This window comes from Sarcophilus harrisii, chromosome 4 (genome assembly GCF_902635505.1).
Source record: "Sarcophilus harrisii chromosome 4, mSarHar1.11, whole genome shotgun sequence".
NCBI lineage: Eukaryota > Metazoa > Chordata > Mammalia > Dasyuromorphia > Dasyuridae > Sarcophilus > Sarcophilus harrisii.
This window is the reverse complement of record NC_045429.1, coordinates 340,998,867-341,017,440: the sequence shown is the minus strand read 5'-3', so window position 1 is coordinate 341,017,440 and position 18,574 is coordinate 340,998,867. Positions and strand designations below refer to the sequence as shown.

At 35.4% G+C, this 18,574-nt stretch overlaps 1 protein-coding gene across 3 annotated transcripts in view; it reads left to right on the top strand.

The window, feature by feature from the left end:
* Positions 1-18,574, top strand: part of CA10 (carbonic anhydrase 10) — a 660,766-nt gene that overhangs the window by 498,712 nt on the left and 143,480 nt on the right. For all 3 annotated transcript variants that reach the window (XM_031966432.1, XM_031966433.1, XM_003767978.4), the window contains one exon: positions 12,921-13,106. In XM_031966432.1, coding sequence (XP_031822292.1) covers positions 12,921-13,106 — 186 coding nt within the window. The remainder of the gene's footprint in view (positions 1-12,920; positions 13,107-18,574) is intronic.

Sequence of the window (18,574 nt, the reverse complement as noted above, 5' to 3'; positions counted from 1 at the left end):
GGATCATTTTCCCCTTCAATGCTTTTTATTGTTTTTGGAGGTGGTGCTACTCATACCCTTCAGTCGTCCTCCTTTGTGATGTTTTCTAAATGAGCTTGTATTCACAAATAATGTTAACTTTGGCTTCTGTGCTCCTCTGTTTAGTAAGAAGATCAAGTGTTAACTGAGTGAGTTTCCGGGCTCTTTCAGCCTCAACTGTAATGACTATTCTTCAACACTAAAATCTTTCTGGAAAATAATATTAATCAGAATCAATGTCTATCTTTTATCCATTTCATATTCTTCACAATCAACAGCTTGTTTAAACAAGTCAATAAGAGCTATGGTCCTTCCATGCAATGTCTTCATCCTTTCTTCTAATTTAGTAATGATTTTTTTACCTCTGGTAAAAATCATTCAGGTATCTTACAGCAAATATACAAATTCTGAAATGACTCTCTGCTACTATACTATACTGTACTATACTATTAATATGAAGCCAATCTCATTTTTGATAATGTATATATAAAAATACAAAAATGCACAAGTATCATGTATATACACATATATATCTATTTAGGTACATTTATACATATTTGTGTGTATGTATATGTATATATATATATATATATATATATACAAACATTTATATACCCATATGTATCTGTATAGTGGGGTATACATGCATATAGGCATGTATATCTGTAAAGCATTTTGAGAGATAATGCCCATAGAAGCTAATAAGGTTACCAAAGAAGTATAGAGAAAGAAGAAAAGAAAATAACCTAGGAGAGAACCTTAAAGAACTCATCTACAATTCAGGGATATAATATATATACTGAACCAGCAAAGTAGACTAAAAGGAATGGTCAGACATGTAGGAACAGAATTAGGAAAGAGTAATGGCACAAAAGCCCAGGAAGGAGAAAGTATCCAGAAGAGGATGATCAACAGTGTCAAATGTCCTGACTGCCTTAAGCTTATTAATATCATTCTCAAATAAACCTGTTACAAAACTCAGAATTCTAAGATATAAAATAGAAAATCCAACTGGAAAGAAAGGACATGATTTATATACCAGAATATCTGACCAATCCCACAATTTTAATCTGCAATATGGAATATACCTCTCAAGACAACTAAATGCTATGTGGCTACAATAGTACCACCTGGAGTTTCTTCTAAACATCAGGAGCTGAGTCACAAGTCCAGTTGGCATGAAGATATTAGGGCATTTCTCTGACATTGATGAAGCTTTAGCGAAGTATAAGAGAAACTCATAAGATTATTTGTTTAAAGTGATTCTGAAAGCCCTTTTCCCTGTGAAAGCCCTTTTCTCTGTAACAACCCAGGTCAATTAATAAGTAAAAGACTTAATAGCAGTCAGATTCATTTATTCATGCATCCATCCACCAACCCATTTATTTTTTTCAACATGCATTTGTTAAGCACCTCTGACTTTGTGTGTGACAGTATGTTGAATACTCAAGTTGTAAAGGCAAAATAAAAGCATTCTCTGCTCTCGAGAAGCTTACCTTCCAGTGTGGAGATATAAAATATTTATGCAGATAAGTGAATAAAATATGATCTGAGGAGGCAAGGAGAACTAACAGCCAAGAGATCAGGAAAAGCTTCCCATAAGAGGTGATGCCTGATCTGAGGCCTGAAAGAAAACTAATGATTTTAAGATGTGTAAAAGAAACTACATTTCAAACATGTAGAATGGCCTGTGCAAAGCCATGGAGACATTAAATAGAGTGCCAGGGAAGAGCAGTTTGGCTGGAATATAGAATCCATGAAAAGAAGTTACATGAAATAAGTCTGGAAAGACAGTTTGGAATTAGTCTATAAAGGGCTTTATATTCCAAGTGGAGAAACTTGTATTTTATCTTGGAGGCAATAAGAAACCACTGATGGCCCTTCATTGTAACATGGTTAGAGCTTTGCTATTTTGTCAGCTTTGTGGAAGATGAATTGGAGAGGGGAAAGCTTGGAAGGAAAAAGAACAATTAAGAAGCTGTTACAACAATCTGGGTTTATGGAGGAGAGACTGAAAAGGGACAGTCACTTAGTAGATATTTAATCTGTCATTAAAAACTTATTAAGTATATGCTAAACCCTTGTTATTAATTATCATTATTTTCCCTCTATTAGAAGTTGGGAATACAAATGCAAAGAAGAGTAGGTGCTTACTGATTGACTGACTGAACTAAAGTGGTGACTTTTATGGATGAAAGGAGAGGATAGATTCTAGGAATATCACAGAAATAGAATTAACAGACTTGTCAAATGATTGAGTGTGGATATCGAGGGAGAGAAAAGACATGAAGATAATTTTGAGGATGTGAACCTAGATAACTGGGAAAATGGTGGTACCCTGAACCGAAATAGGAAATCTTAAGTGAAGAGAAGATACAGAGTTCCCCTTTGTATATGTTGAACTTGAGATGCCTACAGAATATCCCGGTGGGCAATTTGTGATATAGAATCAGAGTATAAGAGAATGACTGAGACTGGGAATATAGATGTGAAAATTATATGCATAGAAAAACAAAGCAGCTGTCTCTTCTTTTAAAACAGATGGAATCCTAGTTCTTTCTCAGCCTTTCCATATTTTCATTTTTCCCACTTCAACTGTAGGGAATTAATTATTTTTAAGTTATATTGGAATATATTTGAATTGCACTACCTTGAAAGAGAAAAATAGCAACCTAATAGATACTTTGCATCAAGTGAACCAAATAACTAGTTATTGAATATTTCAAATTTCTGAACCTAATGTTCATTCAAGCATACTCTGCAGAAATAAATGTTGAACAGATACTCGCTAACTCCATTAAGTCAAGTGATCTTCATTAGCTTCATTTTGTGAAATCCGTTTTTAAAGATTTGCCCCAATTTTTATTAGATTGAGATTTTTTTGATATACAATATAAACTCACAATTTCCAAGTGTATATAATTTAGGAATCCCCAGTAGTTAATTAATATGACACATTCCTACAAAACCTTTGAAATATTCTCTATCATTTAATTTTGGTACCACTCTCTGGACTAACTGCCCAACTTGCATTCATACTAGAGAATTGGATTCCTAAGAGACTAGGGGTGACCTCAGATTCCAGGGGTAACTCTGTGTGATTACATTCCTGATCATGTATCCCCTATTACTGTGCTTACTCTTAGCAGTCAAGTCAGCTGATTAAATTTACTTTTATTGAAAGCATTTAATAAGATGACATTATAAGAACAAGAACTATAAAACATTATCCCCACAAATTTTTCCCACAAATATATGGATCCATGAGAAGAATGGACACAAATTATAAATGTGGTGGTAGTGAGGTAGACACATGTAGAACATGTGAAGCTAAACCAAATTGCAACTCCCATAACATCAGGATTCAAAGTCATTTCTGTCTTGAGTCCTCTCAAAGTTTTTTGTTGGGAGTAGTATCTCTATTGGGTATATTACTTAGCTTAGCTCAAATCTATAATCAGAAGCATTCTCTGTTCCAAGATGTTCTAAGTCTAGAAGTTGCTTTTTCCCTTAAGTAACTGCCCCACTGTATCCATGTGTATTTGGAATATGTCTCTTCTCTCTGATGAATTCAGTGTCTCCTGATTGAATATGTTCACTTAACGCGACACTGTTGATAAGGAGTGAGATCAAAGAGAAATCTTCTCCTTACTTTGAAGAGTAATTTTCTCTTTAGTAGCTGGGTACCGCATCTTTAGGACTGATTAGTTTATCTAAACCTTAGCTATTTAAAGACCTACAAAGGCATGTCAATTTTTATTCATCCAGTGAAGTAGCTCATTTTAATTTATTTAAAAGACTCATTTGTACCTCATAAAGATAGCATCTGGTTGACAATGGTAAAAATTTTTAAATTAGTTTAATTCTTTATTAAAACCTTGTGATTATGGGTTTTCTAGGCTAGAGGACTAGTTAAGAATCAACTCCTCCATATAATTAATACATTGTTCAACAAATCAAGTTATCAGTAAATATTTATTAAGTGACTTCTATAAGTCCAGTACTATGTTGAAGTGTGTAGAGACTTATAGGGATCTCTCTTTTATACAAATTTGTTTTCTGGTTCTCTTCGAGAATATATATTAAATAAGAAACAACAACAAAAAATGCTAGATAATGAAGTCTTGGATATCATTCATTACAGGGAACTATACACAAAGAAACTAAAGAGATCTTACTACCCATGTGTCAATGAGAATCCCCTTTTCATCATCTCTAACAACTGGCTATCTAGCCTCTGCTTGATCAAGGATGCACATTTTTCCTGAAGTTTTGGAGAATCCTAAAACTTTTTTAAAAAATTAAGATGGTTACCTTCTCTTCCTCTCTCTCTTTAAATCCCAAATGAATATTGTTATTTAATGTTCACAGTGATACCATGATATAATAAAAAGTTGTTAAAGTCTATGTCAACTATGTCTGAAGACCATTTCCCTTCCCAAGGGGTGGAAGGACTTCTACCCTTTGCTCTCACTTTGACTCTCGGAGGCAAAGCAAAGAAAGTCAGATCCCTTTTCTATTTGACAGCCTTAAATTACATGAAGATAGCTCTCATTTTCCCCAAAGATTTGTTTCTTTAGACTAAGCATCCTCAGTTCTTTTAACTGCCATAGCCTCCAGTCTTCTTTTCATCATTCTGGTTTCCCTCCTCTATGGAGCAGTTTGTCAATGGTCTTGCTGAGAAGTAGTACCCAAATGCCACATAAGGAATGAATCATATGTGGTCTTCAACTTCATTTTAAATGTGACTACTTAGGCCTATAACATTTATGTGTTCTTAAGTGACATTAAGAGAATGTCTAATCAAAGATGGGGAGGGAGGGGACAGGAGTGGAAAAAATATAAAAGAATAAAAATTAAGGTAAATATATCATATAGTGATAGATCCCCCTCTCAATCTATTCACTAAATGCAAAAGATTGAAATTTATTGATCAAAGATTCTATAGTTAAACTATATATAAATTATTCCTTTTAAACTATTAAATTATCATAAGACATAATTCATATAGCAGATGTGTTCATTAAAGAGTTTGAGCTAATAAAATGCTATATAACACCAACTATGCTACATTTGAAAATTCAAAGTTTTAAAATAATTAAATTAACAAATAGGAAGGTTTGATATATCAAAGAATTTACCATAGATTTTTTTTTTTAAATCAGACCTCACGTGGGTATGAGGGACCCTTTGAGTAGGCTGGTAAAGCCTATGGATCCTTTCTGAAAATAAAATTTGTTAACTACACTCATAATTAGAGGAAATAGTTTCAGATAGAGGTTAGTGAAAATATAAATGATTTTTCTTTTTCATGTACTTGGAATCCCAAAAATCTACCCCCCCCCAAGGGATACATAAGTCACAGATTTAAAACCCCTGCTTTAAATAGTGATCTCCCCTAGTTCAGTTCAGTTTCTTTTAAAAATTTATGTACACATAACTCTTGGCAAACATTATTTTACAAAGTAAAGTCTGCAATATGTTTAATTAAACACTTATAGTTAAATTCTCTCCATTGTGTAATCAACCCTTTCCCAGGGTAAGTAATGATTAAAAGTGGGGAATCGAAGACACAAAGTATTTAAGTGACACCATTCTTTGTCCTCCTAATCCTCATATAGGCTTTCTTTTCCTAGGCAATCTATAGGACTCAAAGTATTGAAGCTAGGTCTTCCAATACCAGTATTCTGCTCCCCCCAAAGAGAAGCTTACCACTTGTTCATTTATTGGCCATGCCTCTGGATAGAAAGAAATTAAAATTCCTACCATGTCCTTAATCAGAAACAAACAGAGATCTTGTATTCTTGCATAGTGGGACAACTGATTGAACATGTCAGTTTGCTAAAGTATTTTTCCCCCCTCCTTATTTTAGTTTAAAACAAAGCAAGATGGCAATTTGTATCCATTGCAAAAATGGAAAATTGCACATCCTGCCCTCCTCCATTTTCTGAGCTTAAACAATGCCCCTTTTCCCAACATGCTGTGCACCAAAATAGTTCATTTGAAACACAGTAATTAGCATTACAGATAAAATGACACTGCCGCAATGTTAATTACTAGAGTGCAGATGTACGGCTAGATATCATACATAATGTTGTCAAGCCTCTACTTTTAAATTAAAGTGCAACAAAGCATACCCTGGCTACATGTCTTCTTCTGATTAATACAAATTAATGTTATTTCAGTTTCAAGGGAGGTTCAGGGAGGACCATCTTTAATTGTTAAGCAGCAAAAGTCAAATGGCACAAGTAATGCTGGCCTCCCCATTGCCTTCACACTCCACTCAGATTGTTTCAAGTTGGCACCAAGTTAAGAGATAGAGAACCACAGGGTCAGACTGACACATGGAAAAGCATAGAGCAATGGTATAGTGGAGTTTCCATCAGTTTCCTTTTTTCTGTTTCTCCATCTTCAAAATTTCAGGAGCTGCTTTCTGCATTTGAAGTGGTTTGGGATACAAATGTTAATAGTGTCTTCATAATACAAAATTGGTACCCATTGTCTGGCCACTATTCATTGATATTATTTTGGCAACAGAGTATTTCAATGAACTATTATTACAGAGGGCAATTGGGTTGAAATCCCAGCTCTAGCCATCACCTAATTCAAATCAACAACCTTCCACTAAACAAATGTTTACTATGTGCAAGCTATGTGATTTGGTATTGTACAACAGGGACATCAATCTCAATGTCTGCAAAAGTCCCCAGTGTTACCTGAAGAGATTAAAATATGATTGAAAAATGTTAAATAAAATGAATATAAATATATTACATGCTTTTCTAAGTCACTGCATCTCAAGACAAATGTAAGGGACAGCTAGGTAGCACAGTGGATAGAGCACTGAGCTTGGAATCAGGAAGATGCATCTTTCTGAGTTCAAATATGACCTAGACACTTACTAGCTTATCAATTGACCCTGGGCAAGTCACTTAATCCTGTTTGCCTCAATTTTCCTCATATATAAAATGAACTGGAGAAGGAAATGGCAAACCCCTCCAGTATCTTGGTTAAGAAAACTCCAAATGAGGTCATGAAGAGTGAAACACCATTAAGAGTTAGATACCATGACTGTAGAAGATAAAGGTAATTAAAATCAACCCCTTGACCTCAAAGAATTTATTGTGTCTTTGGAAAAAATAAGGTCACAATGTAGGATAATACATGCCCGACACTGTTTCCTCAGACTTTAAAAACTCAAGGGTAAGTAAGAATTGAAGTGGTTAGGCAAGGTTTCTTGGAATAGTTGGGACTATTGTTTAACATTGGAAATTGTCAAAATCAGATGGATAGAGAAAAGTAGAGATGGTATCCAAATCCAAGTTCTGCCTTTTAATATAACCTGTGTGATCTATGTAAGGCACTCAACCTTTCTGAACCTCAAATGAAAAATTAGAACTAGATGGCCTCTAAAGGGAAGGAAAAGGAACAAGTATTTACCAAGGATCTACTACATGTCAGGCAGTATGTTAAGCATTTTATAAGTTTGATCTCATTCGATTCTCTGTTACTTCTAGGGTCTCTTTATAATTCTAAAACCTTTGATCTTGTGTGGTGAAGAAAAAGCAGTGAATGGGGATTATACATGATGTATTCAGTGTACAGAGAATAGATCAGGTTTGGTACATGTTAAGGAGAGCTATGTTGACCTAGTCTTTTATTTTGTGAACTTATTCTCAAAGAGTAATTGAGTGATGATGACGATGATGATGGTAATAATAATAATATATATATATATATATATATATATATATATATCTACTACCATAATGGTAACAATAATTAGGATTTATATGTGATTTGCCAAGTGTTATTTTACAAATGTTACCTAATTTGATCCTCATAATAACCTTGTGAGATAGGTGTTGTTATTTTTCCCGTTTTACAGATGAGAAAACTGAGGCTGAGAACGATTAATTGACTTTTCCATGGTCTCACAACTACTAAGTATGTGAAAGTAGATTTGTACCTAGGTTTTTCTGGCTCTATACCCAACATGCTGTCCACTGTGACACCTAGCTTCTAGGTATAAGGAACATACAAACAACAGCTACAGAACATACAAACAAAAACAAAAAGCCACCCAACCATAACACAGAAAGATTAGCGAGGGGTATCCACCATTTACAAATGAAAAATAAATTCATTTTAGGGTTAGTGAATGAGGAATTGGATAGACTAGAGTTCATCAATCTCTGGCCCACAAGCCAAATTCAGTAGGCATTGGACCAAGATTTGGCCCTTGAGCTGTAGTTTGCCTAACTCTGATCTGCTTAAACCCCAGTCATATCAATCTGCCCCATGCTTACTTTTGTGTTGCCACCCTAAAAATGGAGACCATAATTCCTCTTCCCATCCTACTCCATTTATCATGGGCAGAATCAGGAGGGGAGGGTGAGATGTAGAGACATCTGGGACACAGACACAGTTTTCCTAAATAGGACTTTTTTTCTAAGTCCTGTACTATCCATAAAAATACAAGTTCCTAAATTTCAGAGAACTCCTTTTACCAAAAAGCTAGCTCTTTTGCTAGTCTCTGTAGTCTGATTCAAAGAGATTTCTCTCTTTTTTAAATTCTCATTGCTTCTAGATTTCCTATGTGTCAGTGTATGCAAATATATTTGATCATTCACCACAAGCCATAAAAACTCAATTGAGTGCCAGAAACAGAAGGCTTTAAAGAAACTAAGGTTATAAATCTTTTCCCTTATGACAGTGTTAACATGGAGCATATTAAAGAAGAGAAAGTCTGTCTCTTAAGACTTCTTCCAGCTCTAAAAGCTGATGATTCACAGTAACTTTGGGGTTTTTTCTATTATTTCCCAATTCTCTACTCTGCCTCCCTATCCTCCTAATCATGGTTGAACTTCTTAAAAGATATTGCCTTAGACTGTATGCAACTTGAGGACAAGTATATATAAGAGCTTTGATAAGTGCTCATGCAACTTATGTGGGAGATACTGGGGAAACTTCTGAAAAAAGACATTCTGTATTCCTCTACTGCATGGATGTCTCCATCTTTGATGATCTGAGCAGGCATCAAAGCCCCTTTGTTCTCCTAAGACTAAGACATCTATATGGGGCCCACAGAAACCTTCTAGGAGAAAACATTCTATTTCCCTACAATCTTCCCAAGAAATCTGGCAACATATCAAACTCCTGTTATACAAGGACTACATCTCTATAACATCTAGCATATAGGAGAAGATCAATAAATACACATTCATTAACTGATCCTTTGAGCATATGCAAACTCTATTGTGGGAATGGGTAAGTGGAAGTAGGAGAAGTAGGGAGACAATGAGAGAGGAGTACTAGATCATGGGGCATTTATTTCACATCAGAAATCACCTGGGATTTTCACATTTGGATTTTAAGATCATCATATGTCTCCTTCCATATTAAATATTTACTATGTTTCAGGCAGTGCACTAAGTGTTGGGGATACATATACAAGAAAAAAAATAAGACAAAAAGCATGAGGGATTGGGAAAAGAAGAAAGAATATATCCATATGGTATTCTGGTGTTAAAGTCCAGAAAGACAGGAGCACAGCTGGCAGAGGAATGGAGGTCAGCTAGTTCTAAATAGAAGAACACCCTTGGAATAAGGGAGCTGGAACAGTAGTGTTAACACCAAGGTGAAGCAGTGGATAAGAGTCCCTGGCCTGATGTCAGGAAAATATGGTTTTGTGAGCTCAGAACTGACATCAGATATTTAAGACTGTGTCATTTAACCCTGTTTGCTTTGGTTTCCTCATCTGCAAAATGAGCTACAGAGAGAAATTGGAAACCATTCTACTATCCCAGCCAAAAAAAAATCTTAAATGGAGTCACAAAGAGTCAGACATGACTGAAATGACTGAAAGCACAACAGAGGTATATTTGGGGTCATACTGACATGGGAACTGTTGGGTATTTCAAGGTGAGGTGGCCCCAGGCATGGAGGGATGTTTCAGGGCGAAACTGTAACAGAAACATTTTGTGGAAGTACAGAAATTAAGAAAAGGAGTGAATCTAGGGAAGAAAAGGAAGGAAAGAAGAGCTAAGTTTTGGATAAGATGAAATGCAACAAACTGTTAATACTTAAGTTGAAAGTTACCTTCACCTTCTGTTATGTAATTCAATGCTAGCATTATTCAGATCTCATAGAAAATATGTTTTTGTAATCCACATAAATATATCTTCTCTTGACATTATCCCCTAATCTGAACTTCTTTTCCCCAGTCTTGGATAATGAGATAGCTTTTCTTGACAAAAATAAGCCCTCTTATTATTTATTTGATCTCATGATCTCCTACCTTTTCCAGCAAATTCCCCCCCCCCCCGCTCTGAAATTTTAAACTATTTTCTTTTTGGGATGAAAAAGATAATGCTTTCTACTTTGGACACACTAAGTTGGAGATGTGCCCAGGATATCTACTTTAAAATTGCCAATATTCAGTGAATGTTATAGGACTGAGAATCAGGAAAGACCCTAGGACTAGATCTTTAAATTCTCGGTAGAAAGAGGATAATTAAACCTATAAACATGCAATTGGATTACTGTACAAGAATATAGAAAGAAAAGAGAAGGAAGGCCTGGGATAGAATCTTGGGGAAAATCCATAGTAATAAAGGAATGAGATTAGGAACCAGCAAAGCTGTTTGAGAAGGAACAATTAATTGTTCAGACAAGAGAACTAAGAGAGTATAATATCACAAAAATTCAGGGAAGAGAGTGACCATAGGACAGAATAATTATTAATACCAAATGAATCAAATAAGTGAAGAAGGATAAGAAAGTTTGGAATAGTTTTTGTGAAATAAAGAATCAATAATGGAGAAATAAAGATTGCCTATCTATAGTGAATGCCCAGTTAGGTAACTTGAATTTAAAAAATAACCAATTAGAATAATGCTGTGACTTTCTCTAGCTCCATTTAGCAGCCTATCAATAGTGCTGAAGTCTAGATTTAGGAAACCAAAATGAGATTAGGGTTTCTAGTGGTCAGGGAGTTAAATGATAAGTTCTAGTGGTAGGTTCAGGGTTCAGGGAACCAAATGGAGAGGTTTGGCTCCCCTGCACCTCCTTGGGATTCGGCACAAGGGTAGGGAGTTTGGGGGACTCCCTTCTGGCACGCAGAGATTCAAAAACCTATATTGATAAAAGAAGTTTAATTATAGGGATTGGGGAGTAAAGTTAGAAATCCTGACAGATAAAGTCTGGTTAGGAAAATAGGTGAGGGTAAAAAGTGTGACACTAGAAAAAAATATTCCGTGGACAGAGGCTCCTTGGCATACCAAGCATGGCATAACTGGCATGTTTGGAACCTCTGCAAAGAGAGGACTTTAGTTTGGCTCTTTTATAATGGGAGCCTTAGCTGAAGGGAATTCGTGGGTGGAGTCCAAGTTGGCTCATTGCTGGGTTTCAGCTTGAGCTGGAATTTGAACTGAATTCAATGAGTTTCAGGACTGAACTGACCCCACCTACATAACAAGGATGAAACTGTTTTTCCCTCAGAGCGGGGTCCCTCACTGAGGCAGAGTTGAAGGAGATTTTCTCCTTCAAGGATTTTTAGAGTTTTGGGGTCCACTCTTCAGTAGGAGCAAAAGAAGCAGATGATATAAGTAAACCAATAGCATAGCTTAAAATTCATCTGTGTCATCTAGTTTAACTCTTTTTTTTGTCCTTCTAAAAGTTTGACCCAGAAAAGCGGGTCCACCTAATGTGCTAAAGGTCATCTTTGTTTTTTCCTAACATCACGAGTATACCAATGGAGCACTCTAGCTAGCCACCTATCATCCTCCATTTTCACTATGTAATCAACCCATCTTCTCTTCTTATCATATAATTAACTGATGATGAACTTTATCCTTGTTCCATGTTGGCTGTAGCCAGCTCATATCCACCATTTTCCTTTCTATTGTTCTCTGTGAGATATTCATTTTCAGTGTTTTGGAGACAAGGTGTTCTATATCTTGCTATCATAGAAGCAATAGTTGTAAAATATTCCTATCACTATCTGCTGAAAATCCACCTTTTCTTTAAGCCCAACTCATGGACCACTATTTATATGAAGGTTTTCTCTATTTTACCAGTTGAAAATCTTTCCAAACAACAATAAATGAAACTGAATTCTGTGTAATTACAATTTATCAAGCTTGGCCCCAGCTAAGAGTTGACAAAATATACCTCTTTCAGATGGGGATTATGTGCATAAATAATCACCTATTCTGTTTGGGGTTGCTCTTTGTCTTGATTAGTTTTACAAAACTGCTTCCTTTCCACTTTTCCCCACTTTTTTAGTCTTTATTAAAAAGGATGGATTACATGGGGGGAAGGGATATATTTAGAATAGAAGACGATGTTTAAAAAAAATGTATCAATGATATTTTTTAAATCCTTCCTTTCCTTCAAAATCCAATTCAGAAGCTATTTCCCCCAAGAATATAACCTTCTTCTTCCTCCTGCCCAATATAAAAGTGATTTCTTCCTCTTAAAATTTCTCATAGTGCTTTGCCTGGACCTTTCATTTATATGTAAGTATTTGTATATTTTTTCTTTCTTCCCTCATTGGATTGCAAATTCTATGAATGCAAGGTCTCGTCTGAGCATTGTACATATAGATGCTTGATGAATGCTTGATGAATTAAATATTAATTAAATCTTGTTTAAAGGACTAAAGCATCAAATTCATTAAAGAAAGTGGTTCCCCACACACAAGTGTAGAATTCATATTCAATAAATAAAGAAGAAATTATTTAAAATTCAACCTCCAAGACCATGAATAAATTATTTCACACCTTTTTTTTTTGAGAATAATTGTTCCAAAACTGTTAAGAAGTTTTATGATGATTTTATGAAAAGAGGAATGAAAGGAAAAAGTCTTTACCTTTATTCTTTTATGGATTGTCTTTTAGGTCAGTGGGACTATGTACAACACAGGGAGGCATGTGTCCCTCCGACTCGACAAGGAACATTTGGTCAATATATCTGGAGGACCCATGACATACAGTCATCGTCTGGAAGAAATCCGGTTACATTTTGGAAGTGAGGATAGCCAGGGGTCAGAGCATCTACTCAATGGACAGGCTTTCTCTGGGGAGGTATGTGAACTAACTGGAATTGTTGATATAAATTGTTTCCCTTTCCAAGGAGAAAGGAACGCTAATCTATCTAATTGTCACTTACAAAGATTGGTATCTACCATATCCAGGGAGTATCCAGGGATACCAAATGGTGGAAATGGCAAATACATGCAAAAGGGAGGTCTGTGAGTGCTTCTAATGGGTTTTAGTGGCTCTAGTTCTTCTCTTATTTACTATGACTGAGGTTGCTCCTGATATTAAGTAAGAATTTTTTCTTTAAAAAAAAGAACTTAATTTTTGCTGTCTAGAAGTTGATGATTCCCATCCTCAAAAAATTTCTTAGGGAATTGTACTTGAATCACAACCTCCTTATGATACTCTCCTCAACAACTAGTGAATAAGTCATCATATATCATAATCTCCATTCAAAAACACGCCTGTCTGTTGTATGTATATCATGAGACCCAATTTTAATGATTGTCAAATAACTGTCAAGTGGCAAAATTGTGTGATTGATCTCCTATAGAACAGCTGTGTCATAATCTGTTCCTATAAATGATGGATAACCTTGTATGACCTCAGGGAAAGCTAACTAGACTTTGTTAAGCTAAGGTCATTTGTGGGGTGATCTTTGCTAAACAGGTCACTAATTAAGCCCAATTTCCTTCTGTTAAACTCAAAAATGATCATCATTCTTTTATAAATAGTACAGTTACTAGTTTCTGTTTTTGAGATTTTAGCAAATAGCTTTATCACTCCTTTGGTGCCACTGAAATAACATTTGTAAGAATATTTTATAATAGTAAAGCATTATAGCATATACTCTCTTGTGTCTCTTTTCTCTTCCTGTTAACAATATTCACATAATCCTCCTTTCTTCAAGTGTCTTTACCCAAAGCCAGTCCCTCTATAAGTGACTTTAATCCTATCCTAGTTGATCTTCTCCAGCAGATTGCTACCTTAATTGTTTTCCCTATCTCTATTTGTTGGTTTCTTCAAATATGCCTAATTCTCCCCCATCCTTAAAAACTTTCACTAGAATCTCTCCCTCTCCTTCTCCCTCTCCCTCTTTCCCTCTTCCTCTCCTTCTCTCTCCCTCTACCTCTCCCTCTCTCTCTCTTTCCTTCTCCCTCTCTCTCCCTCTCCCTCTCTCTCCCTTTTTCTCCTTCCCTCTCTCTTCCCCCTTCTTTTTTCTTCCCCCCTCTCTCCCCCTCTTCCTCTCCCTTTCCCTCTCTTCCCTCTTTCTCTCCCTCTCTCTTCATCTCTCTCTTCCTCTTCCTCTCTTTCTCTGTGTCACACACACACACACACAAACACACACATACACCATTATCTCTTCTTTTCTCAAACTCCTCCCAGAAAAAAAGCATTCTAGACTGGCTGTCTACTTTTTCTCCTTTTATTCATTCCTTAATGCTTTGCAATTTGATGCCCAACCTCCTTATTCAATTGAAAGTGCTCTGTGTAATGTTACCAGTGTTCTCTAAATTACCAAATTTGATGTTTTTTGGTTAGTCCTTATCCTTCCTTATTTCTCCGCTCCTTTTGACCTGTTGATCCCATACACACCCCCTTCTGAATATTCTCTCTATGACATTATTCTCTCCCAGACTTTTTTTCCTCCCTGGCATACCATCCCTACATAGACTCCTTTGCCAACTCATTATGCATATCATATTTTTAACTGTTAATGTACCCCAAGGCTTCACTCTGGCTTCTCTTCTGTTTCCACATTTCTCTCTCTAAATTATTTAAACTGATAACCTTCACTTTCACTGCATGGTTTGCCCTTCTCCTGTTCTAGTCACACATGGCTTTGGTAATCAAGTGGTGGGCATTGAGAAACAAACCTATTACATCCCAGTCTCTTTAATCTGATTCCACAGTGAAGATCAGTAGACTTAGTGTCCCAAAAATCTTAGTCCATTGAAAACTATCAAAGCTTCCATAGCTTCAAATACATGAAGATTTTAGAGACAAGTTATTTTTGGGTACTTGGGAAACAAAGTAAAATCTCAAATTAATTGCAAAAAAAATTTTTGTCTAATATAGTGAAATTTGCAAGCCTATTTGTGCTTTATTTATCTGCCTACTTTTCTATTTTTACACCCCCCCCATGTATCTGTCTAGTTATATACAGTGTCCCAAAAATCTTAGCAAAGGTTTTAAACTATTAAAGTTTAAGGATTACATTAAAGCTTTGAGATTTTTTCCATGTATGTGTGTCTGTATTAAGAAACATAGTTTTATTACTTTTGAGTACATATTGCTTTCAAGAAGACTAGCACACAGCTTCGTAGAAGTCCTTATAGATTGCTTGCTTTTTAATGAATAAATAAACATGATTTATAACTAGCTTGCCAGGAGTATGCAAATAGTTACTTCTAAGGTACTGGAGGGTACCTGAAAACAAGCTCTTCTACTGAGAATTAAAATTCTGGAATATTGAGTAGTCTGGTTTATATGATTAACTTAACTCCCAAATGGAGAATGAAATTTTTAAAGCAAACAAGTCCAGTCACTGTCTAAATTGTCTTAAAATTCAAATGAGTGAAGTATGAATTAATAAAGCTTTACTGGGCTAAAGTAGGGCACCTGAGTGGCCTGGAAAAGAAACTAAACTATAAGAATGTCTTAATCAAGGAGAAGTCTTGTCTGATTATCATACAGAACACTATGCAGGAGTCTAAAAGAACATTCTAATGCAGTGGAAAAAGCGGTGGAATCCAAATCAAGAGGAGCAGCATCTAATTCTGGTTCTGTCATTTACTTGCTATGTGATCTTGGGTACATCATTTTAATGTCCCCTACAATAGTTCCCCTATATGTAAAGGGAAATTTCAAGGCTCATTAATTTGGAAGTAGAGGGGACCTTGGAGAAAATCTTTCATTTTACAGATAAACTGAGACCTAAAGAGGATAAGTGAGGTAGTCAGTAGCAGAGAAAGAATTGGAACTCAGATTCATTGACTCAAAACTCAGTGGTTTTTCTGCCTCATCATGCTACTGAGTTAAATTCAATGATTTACAATATATTTTCCACTTAAAAAATATTTTCCAGAGGTACTGCTTAACCTATTTTGTGACATAGACCCTGTTTTTGCAAACTGATGAAACCTATGACTCCTATGTCTGTGAGTGCATAAAATGAAATGTATAGGATTGCAAAGGAAACTAATTATATTGAAATAAAGATGTAATTTATTTCCTATTCATGGTCCATCTGAAAGCACAGAGTCCATATTAAGAAATTCTATTTTATACATTTTATGGAGAGAATATGATGTATTTCTGGAGTTCCTTGGGCCTATCTGAACCTTTGTATTAACTAAAGATCCTATTATTTCTATGCTTAGACATATTCATGTTTTATTGGTGGGTGTTGGAGGATCCTTTGAGGGGAATCTGAAGAATGATTCTCAGCAAGTTTATTTACGTTGTTGAAGATGAATAATCGAATTACCATCTGCACCATCTATCATTGCCGATAGTGATGAGTCAATTAATGCCTGGCATTTTCTCTGGCAATATGCAACAACAGTTATCCGAAGAGCAGCAGATTAATTGCAGGCTTGTCAAATGATGTTATTGTAATTGATGGTAATCATTTACTTTGTTTTATAAAGCTGGGTGGATGTATCACACAGTCTGCACCCACGTTTTCACAAAATTATTCATGTCCCACACAGAGAACTCCTGGACACCTCCTTGGAGCTCTGATAAATGAACATATGTATGTATTCAAATGTCTATTCTTTTAAGAAAGGAAAATTAACAGTCATTAATAAGACTTTCAATCTGCTAATCAATTCTAAGAGCCTAGTAGTTGACATAAAGTAAAGAAAGTAGCATAGGAAAACAAATATTTTAGTAGGAGGGGATAATATTTGAAAAGAACTTCTATTATTTGCTGCCTTAGGTATAAATTGTATCAATAAGAACCAAGTCTAGACAAAAATAAACTCTCTTGACCACCAAAAAGATGGCTGTTACCCAGAACTCTGTCTTTCAGAGAAGCCTGGGAAAAAAATGGTAACTTAATGGAAGTTAGTATCTTAGAGGTTGCTTAGAAGTATCCAGGGATTGTAGAAACAGGCAGTCAGTGTGGTGCAGTAGAAAGAATATTAGATTGGGAAGCAGAGGAGGGGAATTCATAGCTTAACATTGCTACTTCATTTCTATATGTTATTGGATAAATCACATGATGTCCCTAATCTTTAGTTTTCATATCTATTTTTATTTATTTATTTATTTATTTTTGCAATGAAAGAAGAAAATGAGGTCAACTCTAAAATCCTTTCCAATTCCAAACCTACACTCCAGTGAATCAGGGAAGATTAGAGTGTTAGACTTAGAATTAGGAAGACCAAAGTTCTCATCCCACCTTTAACAGTAGATATTACCATGGGCAAGCCTCAAAGAGATTTCAAGAGCCAAAGATGGGGACAAAGAGGATTCCAGAAATGGGGGACAGTCTGTGAAAAATTATGGAAATGGGGGAAAAGATGAGCATTCTCACACATGCTTACACATACATACACATACACACACACACACACACATACACACAAAACACATACATGCAAAAATTGAGAAGAAAATGAAAGCAAAAGCATTTAAGAAAGGAACCTTGGGGAAAATAGATCAGAACAATCAAGATTTTTTTTTCTGAAAGGTTTTCCTCTCTGGATTTAGTTTTCCCCATCTATAAAATGTGAATAATAATATCTCCTCTTAGTTGCCAAGGTAATCTGACCATTTCACACACTGCCCTTTCCTCTACACAATAAATCCCAATACCTCCCTATTACCTTCAAGTTCAAATAAAAATATCTCTGGCATTTAAAGTCTTTTATAACATGGGTCCTTCTTAACGTTACAGTATTTTATGCTTTATTCTTAATATACTCCAGGAACATTGATCTTCCTGCTTTCCCTCATTCCTAAAATAGTCTTACCTCTATCCCATGGTTTTCTTCACTTTAATACTATTGCTACTACCACAATCCCACTACTACTATCACTACTACTACTAATAATAATAATAATAACAATAGTGAAGATTTAAATGGTACTTTAAATTTTGCAATATACTTTATAAATATTATCTCACTTTATCTTCATGATAACTCTGGAAGGTAGGTGGTATTATTATCTCCATTTTATGGATTCAAAAAGGTAAGGCCCAAAGGGGTTAACTTATCTGCACAAGGTCACAAAATTAATGTCTGAGGCAGGATTTGAACTCAAATATTCTAGCTTCAGGATTTTTTACTACGTTAACCCATTCTTAACTAGCATTTCAACCAGGTGCTTCTAACTTCCTTAAAGACTCCACATAGGTTCCACATTCTACAATACATCTTTCTTGCTTCCCTCTCCAAGGCACTTTTCTAGAGCCTTTCCTCTGAGATGAGCTTCCATCCATACTCTTTATACATGGTGGCCCAAGACTTACTGCAATTTTAAGCTATTACAACTGAAAT